The following is a 23,678-nucleotide window of genomic DNA, read 5'->3' on the forward strand; positions in this document are numbered from 1 at the left end:
ACATATCAATACATAAATTTTTATTTACCGTCTTTAGAGGTATTGTAAATAGTTGATTTTTTTATAAGTAAGGAAAGCTAAGCATCTTATAAAAATATCATTTTTATAGTAATAATGGACCTAACAGGCATCGGCAAGTTATTGTGTCTTACAAACATTATACACTTAATAAGGATTTACAAAATTGTGTTTTAACATTTATAACATGAACATATCAACGTTTCCTCTTTACATTGTACAAATACTGAGTTTAAGCATTGAATACACAATTTTAAAATGTCTTTAATACCTTGTATAATCAATTTCATGAGGGATCAATGTTTGGAATGCTAAACCTTAAGACACAGACAAACGAACAAGAGATATATTATTAAGCGATAACGAGCAAGTGTCTTAAATTAACGAGTTAGGACTCACCACGCCGCAGTCAATATAGAGAAGAACATGATATAAACGTATTCGCCACAACACAATATTTCAGATAACAAACAATCCAGCGATATATTTGTCAGTGAAAGACACACCACGCATATCCGTCATTGCATTTATTTCGATTTTGCTACTGCGAAATCAAAATTGCAAATTCCACACATTCATAAATTCCAACGGCTTTTATCCCCAACCAATAACTAACTAAATATTGTGAATAATGATTCAATAACCTTATTAACAAACAAAAGAGTATCACGTGTAAGAACACGATATACATAATAAACATTTTATAGTAAGTACTCAAATTATTTAATAGCACACGTATAAAATGGTGTTTGTAGTTTAAATAAGGGTGCATTACGGGATTGTATGCAATATTCGTGGTATTAGTGCCGACAGAGGCCGTCAGGTGTCGCAGGCACGTGTGGCGGCGTGGGCGCGGGGCGCTTAGGGCAGAGGCTTGTTCTCGGGGATGGTGGGCGACGTGGCGCCGCTCGCCGCGCGGCTGGCGTCGCGCAGGGCTTCGTCGAAGCTCTGCGTTGAATTCGATCTGGACGTCACTTTGCCCTGAAAAGTTTATACAAACTACAATTAACAATTGGAGATTAATTAAATATATTTGATGTATAATATATTTTCCCAAATATTGATCATACCGATAGCTTATATTGTGATATCAATTCTGACGGCAAATATTATAAGCGAAATGTATTCAGGAAAACTATTTAACAGGAAATTGCAACCAGGAGTATTTCGGCACAATAACCAAAATATAATTTTATTGAAGTTGACAAAAAGTAATCAACACTGCCAGAAAAGATGCCAAAAAGCTTTCCTATTTTGTTGTGCTTACTATTGTTTGATAAATGATACCTAGTCATTGCACGTAATAATCTTATGTTACCTTAACATTTTCGTATGCCGTGCCAACACGTTCTTCGATCGAGCGGAACGACTCGGAGTTTCGCATCTGACCAATCTTAGTCGTCATTCCTGCAGTGATGCCGCCGAGGATCGAGGTTGTCTTCTCAGCAGTCGATTTTATCACAGATTCAGTTTTTTGGTATCTATAAGAATAAAGTGTTGCGGTTACGAAAAACGCTCTCAATAGATTGGTTTTGATCTATAATTAGATGAGTCGATAGCAAAAACATGTTATTGGGACAGGTAAAAAATATTGACTGACTGGTCGTCATTTCAGACCGTACCTAGTCTTGAATATTTTGCACGAAGTGCTCAACTAATAAAAAAAACAGAATAGGTTCATTATTCTGAAAGATCAATCTTGCTCCGAAAGGTGAGCTGTATTCGGACTAGAGGTAAAGTGTCGTTACTACTTTTCAGTGAGCATAATTGGACATTGTACCGATAACGTGATTGTGAAGTAATAGCCAGTAGGAAAGCCATCCAAATTATGTATTTATGTTATTTCGGTTCCAGTAAGAAGTGTGAGTAGTTTGTTTATAACACAAGAATAAGATTAAAGAATGTAAATAATGAAGTGTAAACAAATGATAAATACGATTTATAAATTACATTACAAGTAAATACCTATTGTTAGCACTTATTAAAGAATATTTATGATACAGATGTTATTAATAAAATGAGCAAACGATGATAAGTACAGGTATACTTCAGACGATGTTATTTTTTACGTTGCGACACACAAAATCTGAAATAAATACATTTTCTTTCGGGTTAGAACTGCAAAATGAATGAAAAATAAAATATATAAGATTTATTTGTATAAAAGCGTCTACTATATACCACAAGCTATGAGGCAAAAATTAAATAAAATAATATTTTCTAAAACTACAGCCATGCATTACTCGCAATGTCTTATTTACAGTTTAGTTCAAGTCTAGTTTTGTTATTTGTACTCCTGCTGTGTAAATTGCCTCGGTCTTATTGATATTCATATTGACAACTTTACTTACATTGGTGCTTCAGTCACAGCCTGTGTAAGCGCAGCCACGCGAGTTTCTATAGTTTGATAGCTGTCGTACAACAAATCAAACGTGAAATAAGAAAATGCTGATAAAACGCCACCATTACCATCGTAAGCTTAAGCAAAATTAAAACATAAAGCTAAGCCACACAGATCTACTAATTGAAAGTTATTGTTCTAACCCTCGAGAAAACATCAATCAATTTGATTGAAAGAACAGTGACACATTTATAATTTAAACACATAGTAACGAACATAATCGGTACTCACACTTGGCTTTCTTTTACATTTTTTAAACCCTGATTAACATCTTCAGTAATTTCTTTCCACACAGTTATGCCAAGTTTTCGTTTTAATTCGGAGCTCTGACGGATCTGAAACAAACAGGTATGGGTAAGAATACAATTTAAACATTCATAAATAATTAAAATAATTTCTAGGCTTCAGGATGATTTTAGCATGACTTTACTAAGATGATTTAAGATGACTTTATTTTTTGCATGATTTTAGCATGCAAAAAATAAATTGTGATAATTTACCGTTAGGCATATAAACATCAGTGTTTAATTATCTGCCTAATGAGTACGGATAGCAACGTCAAATGTTGGTAAAAAAAAAACTTTGTAGGCAAACATCACTATGCTGCAAGTCGCCATTTACCAGCGAATTACTGGAACATTTACATAATTATGAATAATTTGGTACCTTGCTTTGCAAGACAGTGCGCAGTGTAGCGATCTCGTCTTCGACGCGGGCGAGCTCCCGGCTCCACTCGGCGCGGAGCTGCTCCGCCTGCTCGGGTGTAAGCCCCGCCAGCTCGTCGGGCGTGTGCACGTCACCAGCCGCGCCGGCGCCCGCCATCGCTTCTTCAGCTGACGGGAGAATTACATCATCAGATACCATAAATAATGAATAAAAATCAAACTGGGGTGTGTCGCACTTTCCAATAACCGATCAAAGAAAATGAAAAGTTTGCCGCGCCACCTAAAAAAGGGCCTTTCGTATAACAATAGCATAGGCCAAGTTCAATGCGGATATTGACAAATAGGCAAGGCCATGAAATACACGTTCCACTTTAGACGTCTACTAAGTCACTCTTAGGAAAGGTTTTTTTAGCTCAGTAGGCCAGACTGAAATTCTGGTGCTATGCAATCTATTATGAAGTCATGAACATTATAAACTAGATAACCGTCGTTATATTGATGATAATCATCTCTGCCTGGATTTCAAGAATTAGGTACTGATATTTATAAGAATTAAAGCGAGAATCCTTACTATAATATAAAAATGTGAACGTAATCCTGTTTGTTTGTATAGTCCCTAGAAATTTTGATGGAGACAAGCGGTATTCTGGAGACGGACGTAAAATATCTTAGACATGCCGACGAATTCACAGGGAAGAAATTAAAAATATTATTATTATTTTTATCTCACCAATTGTTCGTTTGTTATCAAATCGTAAATAGTGCGCAAACAGCGAAGCAACATTCATGATGTACTCTGCCTCAGTCTGAGTAATGATCAGCGCAGCGGTCTCGGGGGAAAGTCAACTTGCGTAATACAATAAAAAGAATTATATATTGCTTCATTCAACTCATAGCACATACATTTTAAAATGTACGATTGCTAACAACAGACCATAGTTACTGCATTCTATTTTGCGAAACTGTTGTGTGTCCTAGAACCATTTTTAATCACAACGATTAACGATACCTCCCGTGTATCAAATAGGTAAAATTTGGAATAAATATGTTTCTATCTGAAAATTATTAATATTTTATTACCGTCACATGTAGATATTAATTTTAGGCAGTTTACTATGCAATGAGAATTCAAGCTCTAATTCATATCATATTCATCCCGTCTAACATCCTGTAACGATATTACGTTTCTACACAGCATAACGGATTTTATGGATAATATCAAATTAAAAATTATCTCAGACAGCTTTATACAAATATTGCAGCATATGTATAGCGCTAACTAGACTAACTTCAATAATTATCTTTTTGGTATCGTGATGGTACTTTCATGTCTTTTGGTGAAAGAAAAGCATACGTTTGGCCCCAAAGTGGAGAAGAAAAGTAATTTAAATTGAATGTTTAGTATGTAATATAATTTAAAGCTTATGCTCTAAATTCATCAGTAGTTCATCTCATCGGCCTATTTAGTATTTATTGTTTCGTAGTTCCCATTACACTGGCTGCTTTTCGAGTAGGTCCTGCGCCACGAGAAATGACCACCGCGCTTGAGCACGGCGGGATAGCGATTCCAGTCTATTTAGATCCAGGTTTCTTTAAAAAGTTTTTCTTTACTTCTTTTACAATGTAAATAATATGGCTACGAAACCGTACAACACTCCTACATAAGAAGCAACCAATACGACATGGGGTTGGTGATTTTTAATCAACTTCAAAACAAAACATACAAAAACTAGTATTGATATTTAAAGTAGGTATACTATTGATATTGCAGAGAGAACTAGAGGTGAAAGGACAAAAGACGTCACCTCTAAAATAGGTGTTCATAAAATAAGAGAAAAAGAAGATTTAGGTGCAATTTAAAAGCGAAGGGAGTTCCGTATGTTTTTTAAATTCTTGGCAGTAAGGTAAGTTTACTTACTGTATAGTAACCACACGTAGAAAAGCTATTAGCTAGCAAATCGAATCTAATAACGACGTAAAGACATGGCGAAGGTTGTGACATGGGTCGATAGTAATAGTTACCTAACCTTGTCTTGCCTATTTACTATCTCATATATATTTAATGACTGATGCCTCTTTTCACATGAAGATGATATGATCACTCTTCACCACTCTTGCTCTACGTTGATTGACGATTTTAGGCTAAGATCAGGTATCCTCAAGAATATATGTACTACCTAGACTAGAACCAAACTTATTTATGTTTTTAATGTTCTTAGGGGCTTGTAAGGGCCTAAATGATTTGACTTTAACTTTAAGTCAAGATATTTCCTTGAGTCAATATTCATATAGGTATTGAGAAGTTTGTTTTGTTTTTTAGTTATTTAAGTTATTTATTCCACATACATGTGATTCTTGTGGATACAAAGGATCGTCGCTAATGCAACAAGTGTTAATTATTATTTATTGTTATCTATAATACAGTGATTGTATTGACAATGCATTTTCTTTAAGTCGCACTTTACCTAGATTAATACGCAAGCGACAAAATATTACGTTCAACTTCAAGTGCAGGGTTAAATGAACCGAACCTTTTTGAATACATAGAAATGAAGACGTTTTGTATTTAATACCTAAGATTTCAATGAAATATTTTTAGTTACAGAAATAAACGATTTTGTATAGGCAACTATATTCTACATACTCAGTAGTATAATCCACGCCCAGCTAGACAAGCCTAAGGTAACTGGATAATAATAACAAATTTAACCGAACCAGTTTAAGTTGTAGGTACCATTCTTTATTCTACGCGATAAATAACACGCCTTAATTGATTCTCTTATAACTTGATCATTTGGCATATGGCATCGCATGTTTCGGCGTAAGTACCTATTTGTAAAAAATAAAGCAATCATTGTTATTAGTGTTGCCCAAATGCAAGAACAAGACGAGACTTAGCCAGTCTTGGTCTTGGTCTTGCGCCAATACACCTGGTCTTGGTCTTGGTCTTGGTCTTGCGCTCCCAGTCTTGGTCTTGGTCTTGGTCTTGCAGCAAGAGTCTTGCAAGTCTTGCAATTACCTATTAGTCTATTACTATTTATTAAAGTTTACTTTAAATCTTAGAAAAACGTATTAGAATTGGAACATTGTGAGCTTGAATTAACATAGCCATAGTAAAGATCAAGCAGATTAATAAATAACTGAAGATTTGATAAGAAATTCGAAAAATCAACTGACCTATATGTCGTTTTCCATGGAAGTAACTGTTTCTTAATAAACATTTATGATTTATAAGCTTACATTTGCTAAAACATGTAAAAAAATGTAAGAAATATAATGACTAAATGTACAATAATAGTACCTAAGTAATTAGTTTAAAACCATATAAGTAATCAATATTATAATATATACTTACTAGAATGAATTAATATGACATCTACTACCTATCCTTACCATTTAATCCTAATCATAATACTACTTGCGTGATCAGTATAATGTATTCATTTTCATTCTAAGCACTTTGAAACTTATTTATTCTTTGGAACACCTGTAGGTACTCTACTAGGAAATTATTTTGCATGAGTATACCTACGCCCTATGGCGGCAATCAAATAGTGTCAAATGTTATGATTTCGGCGTGGCGGCAACGATTGTTGTAGATTTCAAAAGAAGCCGCCGGCGCGTGTATCATAACCATGTACTTCCGAAAAGCGGCAAATTTCTTTGAGAAGTAAGTACAAAACCTTTGATGCCGCATTATCAAAGTGCCGATGGTTAAAACATAACTATGCATGCACTCAGTTTGATTTTAATAGATATTTTTTTATTCGCTATGTTTATGGTATTAGTTGTAATGCGCATAGGTCCAGTTTTTCATATTCTTTGATACAGTTTTTTGCGTCTCATAGAATAGGCATGATGACAGTAATCAAAAATCATTAAAATAATATATTTATTAAATTAAACTTGAAGCTTGGAATATAGAACGCGCATTGTTTTCTTTATTAATAATGTGATTAATATGTATTTTTATAAAATAAAATTACGAAATAAGGCAATCCGCCATGATATCTTGAACACCAATCAGAGCTCGTGACGTCATCTCTCAAAACAACTCGCGCGAAAGCGCGCGAACGTCACATTTCGTTATTGTGAACTTCCACTGCGATCTTTGTTTTTAATTAATTAATTGTTTATAACATGAGTTATGGAGCCCGGATTTATCAAGGCAAACAGCGCTAATTTGCCTAGAATTGATATCATAATGCTGGGAGAGTTTTTGGCATCAAATAAAGATTTTTGTTCAGCTGAATTTAGAAATGTTAAAACTTCCATGTAAGTATACTAGTTAAATTAAAAAACAATGAGAGATGAAACCTAACCTCGAAATAGTTATTTACATTATAAACTATGCTAGAATCTAGAGAACTATGTAATAACTTACATCAAAGTGATCTTCACAAAAATAAAGTTGTACCCTGGGCAATATTGCTTTTGAATCTCGCCTTGCAAGTTTAAGCCACTTGTTTCGTATTTTTTTATTGTGAGGAACGTACACAAATAACTTATCAGGAGTTGTTTTGGATGTGTTCTTACACTGGGGGACTAGGGCATGCAATTTCGGTAAAACAAAAATTACCGGTAAAAATTCGGTAATAAAAATATTTTTATCGGTAAACCGGTAAAACGGTAATTTTTGTAATTTTTTTAAAATCTGATATTATAACAATAAGATTGGGTAGTCTTAAAGCAAAAACTAAATAAATATGCAAAGTATAAGGTGGTAAACGTTTTTTGTGTCGTGGGCCGTAACAAAAAACATGTCAGTAACATCCGTACGCGATGTCGCCGACAAAATGTATGAAAAACGGCTGCGATGGTACGGACATGTAAAAAGGAGTGACACCTGAGGACATCGGCAGTGTGAATGTGATACTCAATCTCAATATACCCGGTCAAAGGCGCAAAGGCAGGCCGAAACCGTGGTGGTTGTGTGTCGTAATGAATGACATGAAAATCTGCGAACTCGAAGAGGAAGATGTCTATTCAGGAGGATAGAGCGAAGTTGGAGAAGGAAGATACGGAAAGCCGACCCCGTCACAAGACGGGATAAACGCTAAGAATTACCGTAAAAAATATATTTTTCATTCAAGGGAAAGCCCTTTTTTATGGTAAATCATCAAATGACAGACTCTTTCTGTCTAAAACCCATGTTTTTTAGTAGGTGTTTTATGGACCAGGGTAGCGGTAACTCTTTCGAACAATCCCGCGGCCCCGGCAGGCCTTGGCCCTGCTGGGCCCCACTGGGTTTGCTGACATCTCCCTGAGGAGCCTGTGGAACAACGCGCGCCGCTGACACGGGTCTGTTGTCTATGCAGACGGTGGAACGATGAGCCACCCGAACTCACCGCCCACAGACCGACGCCTACGGTGGCCGGGAGTCGTCTCTCGACCCTTGGCGCCCGTGGTGTCTTCCTGGTCCACTACAGCGGCTGGGATGAGAGGTGCTACTCGCAGTCGCTCCGCCGTCTCCTTCTCGAGCATGACTGCTTCGCAGAAGGGGTGACGGCTTCCCATTCCCTCTAGCTCCGGACCATGGCTTGAACCAGGGAAGGACGCGAAAGGTCGCCGCTGCCTATTGCCTCGACGACAACACCGCGGTACCCTTCCCAGGCAGTGCACACCTGGACTGTGTGCTCCACCGTGTCCTCAGAGCTGTCCACATGGTGGTGAAGTAAAAGCCCTTGCTCAGTAAGGTCATAGAGTAGGTAAAATAAGCAATAAGCATTTGTACCTTGTATGAGCTGACAGCTATGAGGAAAAACAGAATAACCGAATGAATACAATTTGTTTAGATTTTATAAATTAAGATGAGAAAGAAGATTTGTATCTAACCTAGAGATAGTTAAGGACACACAAGTTTACTTTTCTAAAAAACAGCAACAACCGGTAAATTACCGGTTTCATATTATTTTTACCGGTAATTTAAAACTCGCAAAAATGGGCGATTTACCGGTAAAAACGAAACCGGTTAACCGGTATTGCATGCCCTATGGGGGACCCCACAACACCTATGCCCTTTCGAATTCATATTTAATAACACAAAAAACTTAATTATTGCACGAGCGTTGTTTACTTGCGTCTTGTAATTTCAGTCGTGACGTCACAAGTGACGACATGACACTGACAAGCGTTTTCGCGCCGGATTCAAAGTGGACAGAGAAAAATGCAATTATTTGATAAAAAAACTTCGCATTTTCTTAAAATTAATAATTTTTCATATAAAATAGACGTATACCTACATCATACAAAGGAATTTGAAAATTTGTCATCATGCCTATTCCTAAGCGTACCTACCTATACACCGAACTGTAACACCTAACTACTCAGTGAAATAGCGCTAAGTCCTAGCTGCAAGACGCAAGAGTCTTGCAGGCTATGTCTTGTTCTTGCTCAAGTCTTGCACGGTCAGTCTTGGTCTTGGTCTTGCTAAAAATACGCGGTCTTGTTCTTGGTCTTGGTCTTGCAAAAACGCAAGAACAAGACCAAGACTGCAAGACCAAGACTGAATTTGGGCAACACTAATTGTTATTAATAAATAATGCATATTCTAGTCCTAAACTATGTTGTTTGATAAGATCCTTTCAACTAACCTCCAACTGCGATACCTAAGAATTTCTTGTAGTTTGTATGACTGGACATCTTGGCAAGATACGGCTTTGATAGATCTTGAAATGTTACTCGTACTTCTCGCATTTTCTTTCTAAATATTCTAAGACGACGACGTCGATTGTCGACGTAGAACTCAGTTTCAATGCATAGAGCGGAGTCTGCGAGGTCTGGCAGCATGCGCCAGTCCGCGTCAGGGTCATTTTGTGGCCAGCTCGGCAACTCTTCTAATTCATCCAGCTCGTCCACGGCAACATCAAAACTCGGTGTGGAATCATCATCCGGGGGCACGAAATAAGGATCTTCCATATACTCCAAGCTCGTCGGCTCCATGCCAATGCTCGAAGTTCCATCACTTGCCATTCTATCTACCTCGTCTTCCGCGGCAATTAAGCATATTTTGTATCTACACAATCATATAACTCAAGCTAATTGTTTTTAACTATACGCGGATAAAACATGCACCTTGGCGGTATTTTGAGATCACTCTTTATTTGTTTTCGTAACTCTACATTATTGAATAACTAAATAGTTACTGTCACTTAACAAACATCGTGTTTTTGCAATAATCACGATCAACTCGAGAAACATGAATGCGTGCAGCGGCGGCAGCGCGCAATGATGTCAGTTTCTTCCGCCACGTCGAGCCCCTCCAACCGAGCCAGCTCGTGTTCGTTTCGCGCCGCTGCCCGATTGCTTGTATTCGCCACTTTCACCAATAACGCGAGCTACGATCTCGGCGGTGTATAAATTACAATTTTGACCTCCAAAAGATTTGCAAAATTTATGAAATTAAAAATGCAATCGGTTAAATTTTGCAATTTTAAAGTAAAATACTTTGATTTTTATAAACCAGTATCAGTGAATCACACAGGGTCTCTGACCAGGCAACGTGTTTCAAAGAGCTAACAAAACAACAAAACCATAGATTTAGCTCACCTTGTGCCGCTAAAGTTTATTGACAGTGCCGCGGGCGAGCGAGCGGCGAGCGAGCTCTGGGCCACGGTAGTGTTGCGTCATTGGTTACTTGACGAAATACACTAAAAAGTCTGCAGTTTACACGACGAATGACTCATCGGGTGGTACGACCGCCTAAATAATTGGATAAAGTTTTTATGCAAAATCCTGGTTCTTTCAACAACCGATTGGAAATGGACTGCATGTTTTATTATTTAGGTACTTATATAGCTTCCATCAAGAGGCAACGAAATTTGGATCTGACATTTGGTTTATCAATTTACTTATTTAGGCATCACTTTTTTTTTGTGAATGGCATCTCGCAGTTCAGCCTAGGAGGCTGTTGACTGCTTAACCGGTCAAATTCCTTGTGGATGCCTAGAGTTTAAGGCCTCCAGCCAGGGGTTTAGGCATCACTGATGCTGTGTATTATTTATACCTCCCTGCGTATTGCTTATCAGATCCACTTAAAATGACTAAAGTATACATATTTTAGTTATCTATAACAAAAAATTTAGAAGTTTCATAAGTTCTTCACCATTTCCAAATGGGAGTTCCACAGGGTTATGTTTTAGGACCAGCATTTTTGGATATAATTATGGTATTTCATCGCCATCGTCTTGGTCTAAATCCTTACATTATTTTCTACTTATACACAATAGTTGTTTCTACTGCCTATAGTTTGGGATTTTGAAAAAAATGTTTTATACTTTTTGTAGCAATTAATTTATAATGTTGCATTATTTTTTAATGTACCTGAACAGGTTTATTTGAAATTAATATGCCTTGAAAAATTAATATTAGTTGATAGATGCTGGTGCTGCTATAATCTCACATCGACTCCCTTTAGCCCTTTATTATCAGTAAAAACTTTTGAAATGGTTACATGGTACAAAGTCCATATTTTACAGTCTTAATTTTAAACATCTGTATTTCTTTTCTACACAGAATGTTGACATGCCAATTGTTAAATACCAGTAGTAAGTAACCTAGAGAATTTTCACATGATGTCATGAAAACTACCTATAATCTAATTTTTCCTTTACCCAATATCTTATCTACTTGTTAGAGGCAAAGCACAACATGTTGTCATAATTTATCAGTTATTTTTTTCTCTGATTCATCTATGTTCGGTTTATTCATTTCCTGTTTTTAATCCAAGGAAAGACTGAATTGCAATAAGAATTTTTGCTCAAAGGTTTGTCGTTGCAATTTTATAATTGCTGTACTTTTTAAAATATTTTATTTTACCTGAATATCTAGATTTCTTAGATCCCTTTCAATAATCATAATTTCAGAAATTTACTAGGTTTTACCTTAGAAATTTCAGGTTTTTTGACCTGACTGAACTGTATTTTCATTGGATTTTTTCCATACTTTACAAATTACTCAAAGCTGAAAACTGAATCACTTATTACATAACCATGATTAATTTTTAGTTGGTGAGTAATAATGATAGCTGTCTGAAGAGAGGACTGAAGTCTGTTGTATTATAGAATGATTCAAGTATTGATTTATAGGTATAGATATAAATTTAATAAATTGCATAGATAAAGCACTTGAAATAATATGACAACACATAGGTCAATCAGATTTTTTTTTGTGTGTGACTCATGCAATGAAGTGTCACCAAATATAGTAATATTTTTTTACACAATATGTACTTATGGAAGCAAAAAAGTTCTAGTTTAAGTATGGCTTGGTGCCTAAGTTGCACACAAATCTCAAGATTTTTTATTGATTTGACTGTGTGGGTAGGTAGTGCCAGAGCATAGTTTCATATGAATACATAGAAAATATAGGGTATAGAATGGAGCCAGTTACTTATTACTGAGTTTAAATGGTACATTGAGATAATTAGTAGTATTCAAATAGATTCACATACAAACACTACCCTTCATTGTAGAATAGCATAGATATGTATAACCTGTTCCTTAATGAAATTCATTTTATCTTAGGATGTCCCTGTAATGTACCTCATTTATAATGGCAAAAATAACTAACTAACTTTATAGCTCAGAATTGTACGTTTTTTAATTAAAAGTAAATGCATGCAATATGTGTGACCCATTTAATAACACAATAGCTAGACTGTAGGTATTAAGTCTTAGTTAAAAGCCATAAAACAATGATTCGGATAACCATCCCGTTTGTGGTGGGTAAAAGGTTTCCGTTTTCTAAACCCAATAAGAAAGGGGAGCTACATGCTGTAATAACAACCATATATCGCGTATAATAACAAAAACATTGCAGACAAACTACAACATACCTGTTTGTACACCACTCATGTTGATTGAAGAAAGAAACCACGAAGCAATCTACAAAATATACGATGCAACTGTGTATACTTATATGTGGACCTAATTACTCCCTTAGAATGTCTGCACAAGAATTAATTAAATTATTGAACTTCGTAAATCTTCACTTTATTCTCAGAGTAATAATATGGAGTAGTGAGTGAAACACTGAAACCGATTTACTGTACAAAACACAACACGTCACATATAGGCTGCCTGAAGCCGACCGACATCGACATCCGATGCCCGACCGTCACAATGTTACAGTGTTACCAGACGCAATTTGTAGAAGAGATGCATAAAAATAAAATTATTTTTCATGAGCGAGGTTTCTTCACTTTATAATAAATATCACGTATTAAACGGTCCTACCATAAATTCCTATTGTTGTAATGCTTATCCTCATTTAAGCGATCACACGCCTAATATCATATTTTTTTAATAAAGATTGCAGAGAGAAGTTGCAAAATTCTATAGAAGTACCTACAAAATACTCTTTTACAGGTTTATAGGGTATCCCTCACATCTGGTATCACTTTTCTTAGAGGCAATCTAGACGATCAATAAAATTGCGATATTACGAATGCCCGATTACGATTAACTCCGAGTTGCAGGAGGGCAAGCGGAAACGTGGCGGACAGCTGCTGCGATACAAGGATGTGCTGAAGCGCCACATGAAAAGCTGTTCCATTGACCCGTCTCAGTGGGAGAATCTGGCATCCAACCGCAGGGACTGGAGAAGCCGCGTTAAAGCCAAAGTCTTTGACTTTGAAGCACGCCGGCTTTCTGAGTTGGATGCCAAACGAGATGAGTTGAAAGCTCGACCACCTGTAGCTATCAACTACAACTTTGTGGCTGGTACCCTGACATGTCCGCAGTGTGCGCGGACTTTCACGCACAAAATTGGATACTCCAGCCACATGAGAGCACACGCACGCCATTAGGGTCGAAGTGGTCGCCGTTGACGAAATCGGCGTGGAAGATTATTATTATTACTATATTCCTAAGTGTCCACCGATTACATACAAAATAATGTTAATGTTATTATTTGACCTACAATCAGAATTTACTCATAAAAACCACAATGTCATTAGAAAATAGGTCCCCAAGATACAGGCACAGCCTAGTTTGGGGACCACAGAACTGATAAAAATGACTCTCGTAATATAGTTACAGTTTACCTTTATTGTAATCTACCTCATAACATTAAGAAGTGATTTGCCAATGTAACTGTGGACCAATAAACGAATTATTACGAATGCAGAAATTGATAATAATGAAAATAAGAATATTGAAAATTGTGCGATGTCATTGTAGATCTAGGGGTCGCCTTAGCCATAGGCTGGAAACATCTTATTTTGCTCCTGCTTTGCATCTGCCGAAGATCTGTCTTGGTGCAGGTGCCGAAAGAAAACCTCAAGCGGCATCATCGTTTCGCTTAAATGAGATCTGTCGTCATACGCTTCTATACGCATTGCCATTTCCTTTTAAATGGTAGCGAAGAAAAACGATCCTTGGGCCCGAGGGTCCCTGCCTGACGTCTTGTTGGCTTGTTATAGTTTATTTTATTATAATTTAAACACCCAAAAAAATCTGAATACTGAGAACAAGTAGTAATTAAATGTTTGGACCTGGTAATAATGAATTTACGCAGGTGGTTTGCTTGGCTGTTTGATTTAGTTTTGTCGAAAACACTGTATGCACAGTCTAGAAATAAAGTATCGTGTCGTTGGATTTCTCCGACTCAGCCTCTCAACTGATTAGTAATCTGTAGCCGGTGGTCAGATCTGTGGTAAAGATATTAATATTCTGTGGGTTTGTTTGATGAAATCATGAAATGAAAAATCATAGTCATTCATTTCGGTGAAGTTTATATTTTACTAGAATCACTGTTTGGTTTAATTTTGTTTAAAATTTGACTCATTGTGCAGGTAATTAAATTAAATACTGGCGCGATAAAGAATAGCAATGTTTTCACTCATCAATCAATTTTCATGTCATGTACTAATTGGATAATGGAAGACAAATACTAACTATGAACTGTGTTTAAATTATTTCAGAAACATGTCGGCTACTGCATTATTCGGTAATACTTCTGGCTTAGGAGGAAGTTCCGGTGGGAACAAGCATTTGGTGGAATTTCGTGCCGGTAGAATGACTCTAAAGGGTCGTATGGTTCATCCCGATAAGAGGAAGGGGCTATTGTATGTGTATCAAGGAGAAGACTCGTTGATGCATTTTTGTTGGAAAGACCGTACTACCGGCGAGGTCGAGGATGACTTGCTCATATTTCCTGATGACTGTGAGTTTGTGCGAGTGAATGAATGCACAACAGGCCGAGTCTATGTCTTGAAGTTCAAGTCTTTTTCAAAGAAATACTTTTTCTGGATGCAGGTAAGGAAAAGTAAAATTAATTAAGGTGTGTTCAATGATTGGAGTAGAATTTGTGATTTTCATTTCAGTTTAATTTCTGCTCCAGTTTCAACCTTAAATATTTTCATTTAATTTCTTTTTGTGCAGTATAGAGGTCCCATTTCAATGCTCAATTTTCCAATAACTTTGGGTCCGTTTAATTAAATAGACCGGGTCGGAGAGCATCGGCGCGCATTTTTCTTTTCACACACACACACACACACAGACTGGACCCGATCGGCTGCGCGATCATTAAAGAGCATGCAAATGGAGCCAAACGTCAAGAATAAATACACGATCGGCGCCGGTCGGCTCCTCTTACTATTTCACACCAATGCTACTCAATTTTCAACGTGTTAAGAATTTGCTCTGCTCTCCGAGCCGGCCTGTCTGAACAGACCCTAAGCTAAGGGATCTATCAGACAGCGAGCGGTCAAGCAGTCAGTTTTGCAGTCTATGTGTCATATTATATAACACAGATAAACTCTCACAGGAGCCATTCTGACCGCATCTGTCAAGTAGAAGTAATAATAGTAGAGCTCGAACGCAGAACGTTCAACCGCCTAACCGCTCTCTGACAGATAGATCCCTAAGATTCATTGAAGGTAATTAACTATTGTATGCATAATAGTGATTGCTTTTTTTATAGGAGCCTAAGACCGATAAGGATGATGATTATTGCCGCCGCATCAATGAAGCTCTAAACAATCCTCCAACATCTGGTGGCCGTGGAGGTGGCGGTGGTGGTGGACAGGATGGAGAGTTGCAAAACATATTGAACAACATGTCCCAGCAGCAACTCATGCAACTCCTTGGAGGAGTCGGCCAAATTGGAGGATTGTCTTCCCTTCTGGGCACAATGGGGTGGGTGCACATACTACATTGAAGACTCAATATTTTCTTTTTGTTTTTTATTTAAATCATATTCTAAGTTTATGAATTTAAGTCTTGTTAGAAGCCTGATTAGTTCATTCTTTCAATATCTAATTATTTTCGCAAGTTCTTGTGAACTGGTAAATTCAAACGTAAATGCTAGTATTATTTTAAGTCTAATGTAATTTGTTGTCACAGTAATAACAGTGGAAGCAACAGTGGCAACACTAGCGCTCGGCCATCGGCTGGCAGTGGCAACAGCAGCCGCGGCGGCAGTGCCCCGCGCACCACTGAGGCCAGTGCCGCGCGCACCCCGTCTCGCGCCCGCGATGTGCCCGCGCCCACTGCCACGCCTCCTAACACCGCTACTGCTGCAGCGCCACGTGGTAAGTCAAGCTGACACAGTTCTATCTATTTAATACGAGGATGCTTGACCATCAATGCCATCTACAGGAGAATAGATAGGATATATTTAATTGATAATTTCTCTACCAAATTGATTGTTCTTGGAAACTTACTACTATGAGCAAAAATAATGACTCATTTTGTCTATATATATGTATTTAAAAATAATACATACAGATTTAGGAAATAATGTGTATGTATTATTTTTCATTACGAAACGACACTGAAAATGCCAAATGTGAACTAAAGAGGTTATAAAGGGCTGTTGTTAAACAACAGATGGCGCAGGGGGGCAGGTGTACTTGTCGGACTTGCAACGCTACTTCTCAGGGCTGGGCCATGCGCCTCCGGAAGGCGACGCGGGAGCGGCGGGGGCGGCGGGCGCGCGCGTTGACCTGGCGGCGGCGCTGGCGTCGCCCGACGTGGTGACCACGGCCAGCGCGGCTCCCAACGCGGCCCGCCTGGCGCCGCACTTGCCGCCCGCTCCGCCCGGCGCCGCCCAGGACGATGTAAGGACCACCCTGCTCTCACCGCAGTTCGCTCAGGTGAACCTTCACGTATAGCGTTCCGGTACTCGGCAGCGGCACGACGCCTCCGGGACTCTCTCGCGTCTGGCTTTCTTTTTGAGCGAAGTGCGCTTTACACTTTTCCTAATGCTTGTTTGTCTGTTTGTGCGCGCTGCATGGATAACTATTCAAAATTTTGCAGATTTTTAGGGACACCCTAATTTGCAGTAAAACATTTGGTGTTAGAGACACATATTTACAATTTAACACTATTAATACCCTAATTTGCACTTCCAATGACGTCATCAAAGGCATAAAAACTCATTTGCTAATTGTAAATTCATAAAAACAAGGAAAGGATTTACCTTTTATTAAAAAAGAATAGATCGAGAGAATTCTGTATTACCTGTATAATTTATGATCTGAATTTGATTACACAAGGAAGCGTGCCAAGAGCAGTCCAAATGCGAAATAATTACTACAGGTAAGTTATCAACAACAAAAAGATACTTTATGCGTTGTTAGAATAGAAATAACTTGAAGTGTTTCCATTTTCATGCCAATGACGACGTCATCGCTTTCTACGTTTAAATGCATGGGTCTATTTGTTATTATTCTAACCTGCTTTGTGTGTATTTTTTTATTTAAACTGGTTTTCGTAAATTAAACATCTCAATCACTTTTAAAGTGATAGAGTATCGACTTGCAATTTTCTATTAATACGTACTAATGAGAAAGGTAGGCTGTATTCTTAGCTGTATTTAGTAGAAATTAGTCCCTTGCCATCTAAAAATTCTGGATTTGTTGTGGACCAAAAAGCTTCAGTCACTTAATCGTGTTTATAAAAGTTAAATTTCTGAATTAAAACTCGATGAATAGTTATTATTATTGGATCGATTTCTATGTAACTTTATTTAGCTTATTTGGTCCATGACAAAGTTGGTACTTTAATTTATTGACACTACTCTTTTATTTACAGGCAGCAAACCAATTTTCTTCTGCATTGACTTCTGGGCAAATGGGTCCAGTAATATCGCAGTTTGGTTTACCGTCCGAAGTGACTTCAGCTGCTAACACGGGCGATATGCAAGCCTTCTTTAAGGCGCTTGAGAATACATCCAATGCATCCGATAAGTCCAAGGAAGATGACAAGAAAAAGGAAGAAAAACCGAAAGATGATAAAGGAGATAAAAAAGATGACGACGCCGAAATGTCACTTGATTGATGGGATGTTAATTTTTTTTGCAACTTAGTTGTGTTTCAAGCTGCGAAGCTAAGTACCTATATGCAAAATTTTGTTTATATTCGTTAGCGATTTCTTATAACATTGAAATATAGTTTTCTTTTTGTGATACGTGATTTTACTTTACCAACACCGTCTGTCATTTCGTTAGCGCTAAGCGCGAGATTTTAATGTATCCTATATGATGGGGGTACGGTAAAAACTTTTTTACAAAAAAATTAAACCGACTTCCAAAGACACTAAAAAGCAAAAAAAACTAATTTTAGGTGCATCGGCTTAGAAGTCGGTGTCTAATGGATGTTACTAAGTTAATTTTGCCACCAAAAACAGTATCCAGTTTCTAAACGTCCCGGACTCCACTCCGCCATCTCTCATTGGAAATCTCCAAGAAAAAAAAAATGCTTTTATGTATTTCTCTACGTCCAGCAGAAACTACTTTCTGTACCAGCTTTGAATATAGCCTATGTCACTCTGGTAGAAAACATAATCCCAATAATGAAGTAATTTTTAAATCGGTTAAGTAGTGTCGGAGCCCTTAGGTTAATAATAAACAAAAAAAACATGAGTTTACTTTTCGCCTGCTAAGGTCGAATAATACTCAGGTAAATTATGCTGTCTTGGTACATGGGGAGAGCAGTTACATCGAAATACCGTGATTGGTATATATTCCTGTGATTGGTATATATTCGTAGAGACATCTCATCACTTGGATGTATCGCCAATCTACTTGACAACGCTGCAGGGACTCCAGAACAGACCAGATTTCAACCGAGTCAAAGGCCTTCTCATAGTCCACAAATGCTAGACACAGGGGCTGATTATACTCTTCGGTCTTCTGTATAATCTGCCGCACTGTGTGGATGTGGTCTATGGTGCCGTATCCGCTCCGAAACCCAGCCTGCTCCGGTGGTTGGAATTCGTCGAGTCTTCGCGCAAGTCGGTTCGTGATCACTCTTGAGAACAGCTTATAGACGTGGCTTAGGAGGGAAATGGGTCGATAGTTCTTCAGCTGGGTTTTGTCTCCCTTTTTGAAGAACAGGACGACAACACTCCTACCCCACGCCTCTGGAGTTCTCCCTTCAAACAGGACGGCATTAAAAAGCTTCTGGAGCTCCCCCAGTAAGGGGTTTCCTCCTGCTTTTAATGGCTCTGTTGTAATGCCATCCTCGCCAGGGGCTTTTCCATTTTTGAGCTGTCTCAGAGCGATCTCGATTTCGCCACTGCTGACTTCTGGCAGGTCTTCGGTGAAATGGCGTGTTAATGTGGCTCTACTCGTTACACTAATGAAATTATCTAAAACACTAATGAGATTAGATGCCTACTAATGACACTGAAAAAAAAAACGACTGTACCCACTAATTTTAATAATTTTTGCAATGCACTCTTTAGCAGAATATTCAAATAAAAAGAAACCAAATGATTTGGAGCAGTTTAATTATGTCTAAACAATCATAAAAATATTATTAGGATGAACATAAATCAGTCTTCTCAGAGGAACTTTAAGATTAACATTTAAAATATACGTTTAATCACAATCTTCAAACAAAATATTACACATTAACTAAAATTATTCATATAATTAAAAACAAATATGTTTCCTTAGAAAAAGTACTCAAGCATTAATTAAATCTTAAGTCTTATTATTTATTACAATCAATATTTTTATATTTATCTTTCCATAATTTTGATCACTTTGGTTTTGATTTTCTTTGGTTTTAATTTTAATCATTATTGATATAACATTTTCTTCTTGATTCATACTTCTGCTTTCCTTATATCTTCACCAGAATTATTTTGTCTTAATCGTTCAATCAATCTTTGGAAGACTGTTGTTGATTCAAAAACGTAAGAAATTCTTGTTGATGCTGTTGCCTAAATCCATACGCCATTGCTCCTGTTTGCATTACCATGAATGACTGATTTTCCCAAGTGCCCTTAACTTTAAGTGGTGTAACATTCTGGTTTTTACGAATTCGAGAATTTGGAGCAATATTGGGCTTATGGGTGTGTTTAATGGTGATATCGCTCAATATTTTAATCTTCCTTTTAGGTGGTATGATCTTAATATTACCGACTTCTGAATCTATTGCAGTTTTGTAAATTTTATGCATTTGTATGTGCTTGCCGTGCTTGCAAATGGTGTCAACACACTCGTAACAACTCAATTTTCTAAACTCAAGGAAGTCCGATTCGGAGTTCCAAAGCACCTGGTGGTGATAGTTCCTTTAAAAGGAACTATGTTTTTGGGGAGATGGATTTCTTTCTCTCTAATCTCATGTTCTTCTACTATCCTTATCTTGATATTTTTTATGTTTTCTCGTACAATGCCAACAAAAGTTGAGAAGTCCCCCACATCACGTCCGTATTTTACTTGGTTGTCAGCCGTCCTTTTAACTACGGCGCCAACACCATCTGGAGCACCTTTACCGTGGCCGACTTCCTGATAGTTCCAAGTTACTGACTTTAATGATGAGAAGACATTTTGCAGCTGTGTCATAATGTAAAATATATACTTGTTGCGATATTGACTCGAAGGGCTATCTGTTAATATATGCACTGTAGTAATATTAGGAGATTTTTCAAAAACAAACTCCAGCGCTTTCTGCAAATGAGCCCACACTGCTGGTGAATCGTGTCGAGTGCATTCACTAATTGAGCACAAAGAATAGTTAATTATTTCCTTTCCATTTTTAATATATATTACTACTGTGTGCAAAGAAACCTGGCCACGGCTACCTCCAAAGTGCAAGCTTTGTACTTCAGCAAATTTATAGCTATAATTTTCCGAAAAGTCCATGTGGACTAAAGTTTCGTAATCATTCAGGGTTTTTTTCAGATCTGTTATAACTTGGTATTGGTTGATAATATTTGCAGTATGTGAGAAGAATTTAGGAAGAGAATCCTCTAGTTTTAATATCAGATTTCTTATTTGAGTTGTGCGTTTAAAGGACCATGGGCAAAAATGTATGAAGCCTGGGCTCACCCACCAACAGAGATGAGACCACTTTGAATATGCTTGTAAAGCACTAAATATAAAGATTTAAACTCATTTTTGCGAAGAATCCATGGGGTTATTTTGCTATAAATATTTTTCTCCGACCATAAATAAACTAATATTCTGCAAAAAGTAGTGCTGTTATGGCAGTGTAGGTTTTGTTATTGAACACCTTTAACTAGTTTTAATTCCAGGTTTAATGTATACATAAAAAATAAAACAGCTGCTAACAGTTAAAATTATTTTTGTTAACATTTCAATCAATATCAATAATAATGTCGTCTAAATATCCTGCCGGTGGATTAAATTGTGAGTGCCTGCCTCACCCTAGATACCATATTATTGAAATGATATGAGCACAACTTCCTGCTGAGCGTCTACCTGTTAGACACGAGCAGTAATACTGAGCGATGGCATCTCGACCCATTTCGTTTCTGTTAACCAGAATGTATACCTACGTAATATGTAAACCTATTTAGGTGTATATCTTTTTTTTTGCCATGGAATTGAAGGTAGTGCCCATAGTAACAATTTTAGTACAAACAAAAACCTTCACAACGGCATATGCTATAACTCTGTTGGACAATGAGCCCAATTTGACTCATGGTCCTTGCTTAGTGATGTTAATTTCTTTTTTACCCACTTTTTTCTTATCCCTGCCCCACTCATAGTATTCTATTTCTTGATCGTTACTAAATTCGTTGTATGGTATGACTTTATTTTTACAAATATGGCATGTACGAGAAACACATTTAAAATTATATTTGTCACAGCACAAGATATCCAACATCTTTTGGAAGTTATTTATATCAACTATCCCTTTTTTCTTCAAACTCGAGATTAAAAGATCCATATTTGTGTGAACTGTACAACCACAAGTATCTCTGCCGTCTCTGGGAAGGTAAACCCAAAACGGACGCAGTCGTGCAAATGTAACATAGTTTATTCTTATGTTTGGATTTTCTTCCATAAGCTTTTGGTGCAATTGTTTTACAGAGTCCAACAAATACCGCTTCTGTTTCATAACTCCGAACTTTTTAATACATTGTCTTTTACCGGCAGTATTGCGACTGTTAATATCATCTTCATAAAATCGTTCCACTATCTCTTGGATACTTTTGCCTTCTAAAATCTTCTTTTGTAAACGGCTGCGTAGACACTTCCTGTAGAGGTCATAATTTCGTCTTGGATATACAGACTTAGACTTATTAGTGTTATCTTCTGTAGCTTCAGTTGTGCCTGTTTTTTCAAGATTCACATTTTCTTTTTCTCGATTATTTTTCATGATATTAATTTTTCGCAATAGAACTCTGCATCTGTATTGGTATTTTTTTATTAAACATGTCATTTCCTTCTTTTCCAAGAGGTGCTTTCGTTTTAAAGCTTTAATTTTGTTCAACAAGATTTTGTTTTTTAACTTATTTGGTCGTTCTGTATCGGGTGCATCCAATGGATCGCCAGTTTTATCATCAGCTGTAGACCGACGACCGATGTTTAAAACACTAGTATAATAGAATTCTATTATTGTCAAATGTAATATTTATATTATTTTTGCATGCTTGTACCTTATCATGATATGAAATGCAATATGAATAGAATTTCTAGGAGTAACTTCGTATTTATTCGACTTTATTTCAACGTAAACGGAAAATGAGTAATATCTTTTTAAAGGACTAAATGTAATAGTGTTAGTTTCTCGCAAATGACACACTTTTGGGCATTGTTTTGCATTGGAACGTAAAAAGGTAAATTAAGACTATAATACAAAAAGAAAACAAAAAAAAATCGGGAGAAAAATCGAAGTTATTAAGGATGACAACATTTTTAGCTCTGTTTGAAATCGTCCCTTATTATAAAGGTAGGATTTTTTCTGACTATTACTATACGAATTCAGTACATACATGCTTGCACCTATGTGGACTGGTAAATATTGGTTTTAGGAATAAAACAATGATAAATCAATTTATCGTCCACCATTTTTAAGTAACCATTAGTCAAAAACTTACGCAAAATTCTAACTATTTAAATAATTTTTATTTCGAAGTTGTATTAATAAAAGTATTGGGGATGTAGATGTGGAGGTAAAACCTAGCTTGTATTGAATTGAAATGGTAGAAGTCCGAAAAAATAGTAACTTTATAATTAATTCTTACATTTACCAACTCATGTCGGTAAATCTTAGGTTTTACTGGAAAATCTTAGGATTTACCAAAGTTCGGGTTTTTACAGTAAGGCTCAATTCACACCAAAAGAGCGGCGAAGGGCAGCGAAGCGAAGCGCGGTTTGAGTGTCATTTG

The 23,678-nt window shown here is 37.0% G+C and overlaps 2 protein-coding genes across 9 annotated transcripts; one reads left to right on the plus strand and one right to left on the minus strand.

Annotated features, from left to right (window-relative positions):
- Positions 1–5: 5 nt before the first annotated feature.
- On the minus strand, positions 6–13,203 carry LOC124640063 (tumor protein D54). 6 transcript variants are annotated; one of them, XM_047177864.1, is made up of 6 exons: positions 12,920–13,203; positions 3,086–3,252; positions 2,651–2,754; positions 2,370–2,429; positions 1,337–1,499; positions 6–999 (listed from the first exon to the last, which is right to left on the minus strand). In XM_047177864.1, the coding sequence occupies exons 1-6, from the start codon at positions 12,936–12,938 to the stop codon at positions 880–882; spliced, it is 633 nt and encodes a 210-aa protein (XP_047033820.1). In that variant the 5' UTR covers positions 12,939–13,203; the 3' UTR covers positions 6–879. The 6 variants fall into 6 exon arrangements, with proteins under 6 accessions (XP_047033820.1, XP_047033894.1, XP_047033665.1 ...); XM_047177938.1 differs by lacking the exon at positions 12,920–13,203 and adding an exon at positions 10,633–10,770; XM_047177709.1 differs by lacking the exon at positions 12,920–13,203 and adding an exon at positions 9,678–10,566.
- Positions 13,204–14,722: 1,519 nt separating this feature from the next.
- On the plus strand, positions 14,723–18,495 carry LOC124632207 (proteasomal ubiquitin receptor ADRM1). 3 transcript variants are annotated; one of them, XM_047166944.1, is made up of 6 exons: positions 14,723–14,878; positions 15,008–15,341; positions 16,009–16,223; positions 16,431–16,618; positions 16,917–17,182; positions 18,123–18,495. In XM_047166944.1, the coding sequence occupies exons 2-6, from the start codon at positions 15,012–15,014 to the stop codon at positions 18,366–18,368; spliced, it is 1,245 nt and encodes a 414-aa protein (XP_047022900.1). In that variant the 5' UTR covers positions 14,723–14,878; positions 15,008–15,011; the 3' UTR covers positions 18,369–18,495. The 3 variants fall into 3 exon arrangements, with proteins under 3 accessions (XP_047022900.1, XP_047022910.1, XP_047022918.1); XM_047166954.1 differs by having other exon boundaries at positions 16,917–17,146; XM_047166962.1 differs by having other exon boundaries at positions 16,968–17,182.
- Positions 18,496–23,678: the final 5,183 nt, after the last annotated feature.

The sequence above is a fragment of the Helicoverpa zea genome, chromosome 1 (genome assembly GCF_022581195.2).
Source record: "Helicoverpa zea isolate HzStark_Cry1AcR chromosome 1, ilHelZeax1.1, whole genome shotgun sequence".
Lineage (NCBI taxonomy): Eukaryota > Metazoa > Arthropoda > Insecta > Lepidoptera > Noctuidae > Helicoverpa > Helicoverpa zea.

Bases quoted from the DNA above. Each gene is read 5' to 3' on its own strand.
- LOC124640063 (XM_047177709.1), bottom strand. From the start codon at position 10,056: ATGGCAAGTGATGGAACTTCGAGCATTGGCATGGAGCCGACGAGCTTG. The intron at 2,430-2,650 runs GTGAGTACCGAT...GTTGTACGACAG, and splicing joins AATGTAAAAGAAAGCCAAGT to CTATCAAACTATAGAAACTC. The intron at 1,000-1,336 runs GTAACATAAGAT...TAAACTTTTCAG, and splicing joins CGGCATACGAAAATGTTAAG to GGCAAAGTGACGTCCAGATC.
- LOC124632207 (XM_047166944.1), top strand. From the start codon at position 15,012: ATGTCGGCTACTGCATTATTCGGTAATACTTCTGGCTTAGGAGGAAGT. The intron at 16,224-16,430 runs GTGGGTGCACAT...TTGTTGTCACAG, and splicing joins TCCCTTCTGGGCACAATGGG to TAATAACAGTGGAAGCAACA. The intron at 17,183-18,122 runs GTGAACCTTCAC...TTTTATTTACAG, and splicing joins TCTCACCGCAGTTCGCTCAG to GCAGCAAACCAATTTTCTTC.